Source organism: Leptonychotes weddellii, chromosome 3, assembly GCF_054177405.1.
Source record: "Leptonychotes weddellii isolate Sample4059 chromosome 3, ASM5417740v2, whole genome shotgun sequence".
In the NCBI taxonomy this organism is placed as follows: Eukaryota; Metazoa; Chordata; class Mammalia; order Carnivora; family Phocidae; genus Leptonychotes; species Leptonychotes weddellii.
The window spans coordinates 69619998-69628143 of record NC_138371.1 but is presented as its reverse complement, the minus strand read 5'-3'; the positions used below and the strand labels follow the sequence as shown (position 1 = coordinate 69628143).

At 37.0% G+C, this 8146-nt stretch overlaps 1 protein-coding gene across 1 annotated transcript in view; it reads left to right on the top strand.

The window, feature by feature from the left end:
- Window positions 1-8146, top strand: part of GALNT13 (polypeptide N-acetylgalactosaminyltransferase 13) — a 404828-nt gene that overhangs the window by 371243 nt on the left and 25439 nt on the right. Inside the window, exon 9 of the mRNA XM_081815482.1 lies at window positions 7425-7605. Coding sequence (XP_081671608.1) covers window positions 7425-7605 — 181 coding nt within the window. The remainder of the gene's footprint in view (window positions 1-7424; window positions 7606-8146) is intronic.

Here is an 8146-nt window from a genome sequence, read left to right as displayed (position 1 = left end):
ATTATGCTAAGTGAAATAAGTCAAGCAGAGAAAGTCAATTATCATATGGTTTCACTTATTTGTGGAACATAAGGAATAGCATGGAGGACATTAGGAGAAGGAAGGGAAAAATGGGGGGGGGAAATTGGAGGGAGAGATGAACCATGAGAGACTATGGACTCTGAGAAACAAACAGGGTTTTAGAAGGGAGCGGGAGGGGGGATTGGTTAGCCCGGTGATGGGTATTAAAGAGGGCACGTACTGCATGGAGCACTGGGTGTTATACGAAAACAATGGATCATGGATCACCACATCAAAAACCAATGATGTATTTTATGGTGACTAACAACATAATAATATTAAAAAAAAAAAAAGAATATAGTCACCCAAAGCACTGAAATAAAATAAATAAATAAAAATTTAAAAAAAATAAACAGTGACTTTGTGCCAGAGATAGTATGTGTGTGGGCTGGCTGTGGGGGGATAAAGATTAGTATAAAAACAAGCAGCTGCATGAATTTGGCACAACAGCTGTAAAATTAGTAATAGTAGCACTAGAACTGAGATTGCAGAGTTGGAGCTTATGAAGTTTATGAACCTTAATTAAAATGTCACTGATGTAGGTGCCAAAAAACATGAAAGAATAATGTATGTTAGTTAATTGTCTTCTAGCTGGGGGAAGAAAATCAAGTAGATAATCAAATGAGCAATGGGCATTTTACATTTTGATTAATAACCTTCTCCATCATCAAAAGACTCTCATAAAAATATCTGGGAAAGAAAACAAGTAACTGGCTAGCTTCAGTCCTCTGTGGATAAAAGGACAGTTTGTATTTCATACATGGTCAAATTTACTTGAGAGAGATACAATATACAAATATGAATCTGTCGGAAGTCTGGAAAATAACAATCAGATATGCTCTGTGATACAAAGTAATTCGGACATCACATGCTCATGTGGATGAGACATCGTGTTTTCTTCAGTTTTTGCTGTTTGTTCAGACACTGTAAAATAATTTCAGAGAACAAAATGTGGTGTTCTAATTGGAAACTAATTGGCTATTCTTTTAAACTCTGCACTGTACCTAAACCCCTGGATGTTAATATTGCAATTCCAGTAAGAGGCAAAACTTACCAAGTTTAAACAAAATACTTTTTAAGAAGCAACAATAAGCTGATTCACTACAGATGCTGGTTTCCCTCAACAACAGTAAAAGTTAAGTAATATACAGATAACGTTTTACTTCTTCCCATATGAAGTATCAGGCAGAAAGCTTGATATATGCCATCTTATTAGGGTCTTAGGAAGTAGTTGTTATATCCCTGTTTTTCAGAGGGAAAATTAAGGCCTTGAAGACTTAAATAAGTTTCACAAGTATGCACAGATAGTAAGAGACAGAACTACTAGAAAAACTCTACTTGCTTATTTGTAAGCCCAGGTTCTTAATGACTGTGTCATATTCTTCCTTCTTTTCGTCTTTGCTTCCTTTCTTCCATTTTTCTAAAATATTTATTGAAGATACACTGAGGAAAATTGTCTTGGTAGTTATTGGGGTCTCCACTCAGTTTGAGTTCTTGCCGCCATAATATTTATCCATGTAGTTTTCTGGGAACTCTTTACATCTGAATTACTTCATATTACTGAAGTGTCTCCGAATTACAGAGTAACTATTTGGTCAACATTTGATCAATTAAATGTTTTGTTTCTACATTAACTAATTGGGTACTATTATGACCAGATCTGAGCCTAATTAACGCATAATGTTATGCATTCCTACCTTGATCTTTTCATTTTCATGCAAAGTTTGAGGAGAGGCTATTCCTGGGTGATGCAATATGAATGTTAATCCACACATTCTGTGCACACTGATGGCAATGGGAGAAGTACTCACTTTATTCCAGGAGTCAGTAGGCTATGGCTCCCAAGCAAAGCATGGGCCAGTAGTCACTGAGTCATGGAACAGTTACCTCTACCTATGTTACCACTCCTAAATATACTTCAGAACTGCCTCCATCTGTGAGAGTCAACGTCAGGGCCACGTTGACTTTCTGTCTTGTAAGTCAGCAGCTGTTACTGCATTATGCCTGTACATGGGCTCACAAAATCTTACTGCAAGTTAGCATGATAATCAAACATCAGCGCTTGCATGTACCCTTACCTCTTTGCCTATTAGGCGAGAAAGAAGAGAGACCACTGGAACTCAATATTTGAATGTTTTCAAAGTCAGGATCCTTCTTTTTGTGTACATATTTGGGACAAAGAACCCATAAGCCTACAAACCAGGGGAGGGCCAAGAGGTGACAGAGTGGAAATAAAGTGCCCTCCCTTACCCAACCACAGTGCTAATCCATATTTGCAAAAAGGCAAATTGTGAACTCAGAAGACAGTTGTCAATCACTGGTTTGTATGCAACAGGGTTTATTCTACAATCTAAATTTAGAGAAGCACAGACTTAAAATGATTTTTTTTTCCTCCCATCATTATATAATGCTCTGAGGAATATTCCTTTCCAATCCTGATGTCATTTAGGATATACTCAATAGCTTTCTAGCCAGTTTCAGTTATTAAAAATACTAGTAATGTTCAGTTCAAAGCTTTTGTTTCATAAGCAGTGCATGCCTCAAATTCTCTCCTCTCCCCAGGCCCATGCTGATAGAAGCACTTACAAGGGGGAAGGCAGGGTTTTCCCAGCTCCCACTCCCCTGGTGTATGTCAAATAGGAGGGCTACAGAAATATCAGGTTTCATCTGATTTCGTGTTTTATGATGGCTGCCTGCGGTTGGCTCAGTTTGGTTCCACTTGCTACTAGTGGCCTCCATCATTGAGTCTTCTATACATATTTCCATTGTTTTCTCAAAAGCGTTCTCAGCTTCACCTTCTATCGCCTCTGTTATCCAGCGGCCTTTTGCAGAGGGTTTAAATCTTAGCCTCTCTCTCACCCTGTATGGTCTCCAACTGCCTTTCTCAATGTTACATCTTCTTGCTGATCTGCCATATTGCTAGTCTCACAGCTCATTTTCCCTCTTCTCTGTTCCATGATCTATAGAGTTTGGGAACCACTGAAGTCTTGTCCCGTTGTCTCCAAAGACTACTCCTTCCCAGGATTACTACATGACTGAACCTACCAATTCTGCTGCAACAAGCTGTCCAGTATACCCTAGCCCACCTTCAGGATTCTCTAGGACAGAGTGTTTCCTATTTTACTAGGATCACATTTTTCCTTACACTTGAGGCTTTCCCACAATCTCACTCGCTACATTCTGCTATGTTGTGATGGTAACACCAGGGTAGTCTGCTGATTTTAGTGCTCTGCAAGTATCCAACAGGGAGGGAAATGCCAGTCTCTCCTTCACTCATGTAGTTCCCCTATATGAGTTGGGTGAAGGAAGAAAGAAGGTGTTCATTCATGCCTAATCCATCGAAGAGGAGGGGGAGCTTTACCACTATTAACAGTGCACAATGAAAAGAATGTCTGAAATTCCCTCTCAGGTGAAACACATCATGTGCTATTTCTTCTGAATCTGGGGCACTTTGCTGAATGGCCTGGTACAAATACCTGAGTATTTACTAAATCGTGTTTTCAAGAGAGAGATAATGTGAATTTGACTAAATGGTTACTTTAGTAACATTAAATATTAAGATTGTATCATTTAGCACCCTTGTTTGTCATAAGCCATCAATCATTTCTAATGTTTATCTCTTGTGCTGTGACCGCCAAAGAACTTCTTCAGATCCCAAAGTGTGTGAAATAACAGTGGCATTTCATTTTACTAGACTACTCTGGTTAGTCTGATACTAAAAATATTTCCTTCATAAATGCTGTTTAAAACCCCTTCAAAATATGTCTGCTTAAATCTCATCATTCTGCCAAGGATGCTTTTTTTTTAATATTAATTTTGGTAGTTAATTTTGAGTTATTCATTTTTCCATTCAACCAACATGCAGTGACATATCCTGTGTAACAGGCACTGGGCTTGGCTGGGAGGATGGGGAGGTGGCGGCATGACCAGATAGCTCCACTGGCCCTTGGGGAAAAAAGTGCACAGCCAAACAAATGAATAAGTTACAGATTAGTGATAAGCAAAGAGGGAAATAAACAGGGTGCTCATGCAGAAATTAATTGGAGTGGGACACTTTAAATATGGAAATGAGGAAAGAGCTCTCTGATGCTGTGCGATGTTTTGGCTGAGATGAGAAGGATGGGAAAGAGGCAGTCAGATGCAGGGCAGACAGAATTGTGTATAGGGAAAGCACTTGTTGAGGCTTTGGTGTGTGAAAGAGTATGTGAGTTGTTATTCTAGGAAATGGCAGAGGGCCAATATCACCAGTGCTTTATTGACGAAGGGAGAGAATCATGTAGTGTCTGCGAGGCCCTGCTAAAGGTTTTTGTTTATATTCACAGTTCTGTAAGAAACCATGGAATTATTTAAACACGGAAGTAAAATAAAATTATTAAATTTTTAAAATACACTGTGCTTTCTCAGTACAAAACAAATTATAGGAGAGCAACAGTGAGCTCAGCAAGACAGTTGGTGATTAGGGCAAGGATGGTGGTGGAGAGACAGAGAGAGATGGATATACGGAGAATTAATTTTATAGATAGGAAAACCAGGATTTGTTAACAGATTGAATATAAGTGATGAAAAAAAAAGAAGTCAATAATGACTTTTAGGGTTTAGCAAGGGGGAGGGCTTCTGTTTTCTTTTTCATTTTTCTTTCTTTTTTTTTTTTGTTTTTGGGGTTTTTTGTTTTTGTTTTTGTTTTAATTGACCACCAGAGTTAGTGGTGGCAATGTTTATTGATGATTGAAAGGACTGAAAGAAAGTCAGACCTCGCTGACAGGGCCAGGATGAATCAACAGTTCCACTGCAGATATGTTTATTTAGGTGTATCTGAGACATGCAAAAGGAGAGACCAAGTAGATTTGGATACACAAGTATGGATCCCAGAAGAGAGGTCTGGGCTGAGATGTCACTGTTGAGGTTGTGAGTATTCAGATCACATGCAAAACAATAGGATGAATAAGACCACCTGGAGAATGAATAAAGGAAGGTAGAAAGGTAGAGGCTAACATTTAAATATGAATTTAGGGTGAAAAACATACAAACAGTATAAAGTACTGGGAGGAAAAGCAAGACAATCCAAGAAAGGATTCTACTAGATATTCATTAAGGGAAACATTTGTGTTTTTCACCATGGCAGTTTTGGGAAACTGTAAAAATAAAGAGCATTTCATTATGAGGAAGAGAAACAACATATGTCCTAAAAATTTTAGGTTAATTTACAGTGAGGGGAAACAGAGAAATGAGATATTTTGAGAATATGGACCAAGGGAAGAACTTTTTGTTGTGTTTGTAATCTTTTTACTTGTTTATCTATTTTAAAAATCTATTTAAAAGATAGGAGATTTTAGAAGATGTTATGTGAAGGTAAAACATTATCTAGTAATGAGCAAAATTGTTAATGTTTCTGGAGAAAATCAAAGCAAGTACCAGACTAGTGAAGTTCTTAAGATCGACTTAGGCATATGGTCTAGACTGACGTACAAGTATTGATTTATCTTTGATAGGAGAAGGATCTGCTTCCTCCATTTTAATGGGATGGAAGAATGGAAGAATTGCATAATTCCAAGAGGGCTTATAGATTTAATGTGACAAAGATGAAAGAGTTACCAATCAATTAAATACTCTGATTATTTAAGAATGCTCTATCCTGTCTTTTGAGGGCGATAGTGAATTCCATTCCATTTTAGTGTTAGGTTGAAACTTCTTTACTGTTCACATTATGCTGTTTAAACAATTAGAAATGAGAAAGAATAGGGGCGCCTGGGTGGCTCAGATGGTTAAGTGTCTGCCTTCGGCTCAGGTCATGATCCCAGCGTCCTGGGATCGAGTCCCACATCAGGCTCCCTGCTCCTTGGGAGCCTGCTTCTCCCTCTGCCTCTCTCTCTCTCTCTCTGTCTCTCATGAATAAATAAATAAAATCTTTAAAAAAAAAAAAAAGAAATGAGAAAGAATAGATAGATCGCACATGTAATGCACAAGCCAGTGTTGATGAATATAACTTGTTATTTACCATCTTCCATCTTCTGATAAAAATGAATGTCTCTTACTGCTACCCAAGCCCAAGGACAACCCTCTTCTAAGATGAAAATTGCCTGAGGGGTCGACTGGAGAAAACTTTATCTTTCAAAATAAGCAACTCTCCTTAAAATAAGAACAAAAAAGAACAATGTTAGTTACAATATAAAACCCAATCCTTCCAATTACATATAGCAATAACTGTGGCTCTTGTTTATTGGGATAAACAACCTGTAGCACATATTCAATGTGTTACATGTATGTAACAAACATATATATGTGTGTTATATGTGTGTATATCTATATATACACATGCATATACACATATGCTGTTAGTATAACCTATGGCTAAACAATGTAACTTTATAGAAATAAATGTGTTCAGGATACTGAATAACTAGCCTCAACTACACAGTAAATCCAGGACACCAAGAAGTATATGACATATTGTTTTCTAAACTTTGTAGTTTTAAAGGAGAGATAGTGAAGTAAACAATTGCTTACAAGATGGTGTTATCAGTTCTTCGCGAAAGAATGTTTAAAGGAGCACCTGGGTGACTCGGTTGAGCACCAGACTCTTATTTCAGTTCAGGTCATGATCTTATGGGTCATTGGATCAGCCCTGAGCTGGGCTCTGCACTTAGTGGGGAGTCTGCTTGAGGATTCTCTCCTTCTACCCCTGCCCCCACTCATGTGTGCTCTCTCTCTCTCTCTAATAAATAAATAAAGCTTAAAAAAAATAGAAAGGATGTTTAAAGTACAAAAGTCACAAAATACTAAACCTCTCCACATAGCTTCCTAGAAGAAATGACTTGGAGACAGATTTTGAAGGATGCATACATGTTGAGCAGATGTAAAGGAGTCCTAGCACATTTTAATAAGAATGGCACATCCAAAGGTGTAAGACACAGTGGATTTAGGAAAGCTGAGAATTAAAGGTCATTTAAAATTGCAGATGAATGGAGTATAATCGGTTTTTCTACGAATCAAATTTAGTTATTTACCATGGCATCTAACACGTACAAATTCATTAATTCATAGCAGATTTTAGATACTAAATATCTATTAAATAGCAATTAGGTTAACTACTAGAAACTGAAAATTTGGTAGTCTGATAAAGGCACATGAAAAAATAAACGCATCTTACTTCCACAAATCCAATGCTACAATATTTACATAGATAAAGCTATTCTAAATTAGAATCTTTTGCCAAACTGAGTATACCTGTTCTAAATTTTGTGCCTATCCAATGTTTGTTTGAACCATATAAAATCTAAGATTTGGCCTTGGTTAGACTTGTCAGACAATAAATATTACTGCATTATTTACAATGATTGTGATAGATCCATTGCTCCTTTTCCCAGATTTGGCAATGTGGAGGCTCTCTGGAGATTGTGACTTGCTCCCATGTTGGTCATGTTTTTCGGAAGGCAACTCCCTACACTTTTCCTGGTGGTACTGGTCATGTCATCAACAAGAACAACAGGAGACTGGCAGAAGTTTGGATGGATGAATTTAAAGATTTCTTCTATATCATATCCCCAGGTAAAGATGATTTCTTCCTCTGCAGGGGAAAATAAAATTTTAAACATGCGGAATATGTGTTTCATTATTGCTACTATTCTACTAGTTTAAATAAAATGTTGTTTATCACCATAATATTACAGAAAATCGTGTTTGAGAAAGTTGTACTATGAAGTCATTTTTCATCTAAAGTGAGAAAGACTACACTTATCTCACAGGCCTAAATACTCTCTTTTTCTTTGTTTCTTTCTTGGCACAAGAATCATGCTAGAAAAGTGGAGTAAGCAGTACACAGAGAGATCCAAATATAGTTAATATGTATTGGCTGAATTTAAGAAAAACAATATTTTTAAGGAGAAGTAAGCCTAGATTTCCTTGTTTCACAAATAAAGCTGGCTGAGTTGGTAAAAAATTTTGCTAATGTTTAAAAAGAGATGTTTTCTACTGCCTAAATGATTTCCTGAAGATATAGGATGGTAAATTATGCAGATATTAAAATGTATATTTTTAAAGAATATTAAATGACATAGCAATTTACTCATTAATTGATATGTGGAAAAGC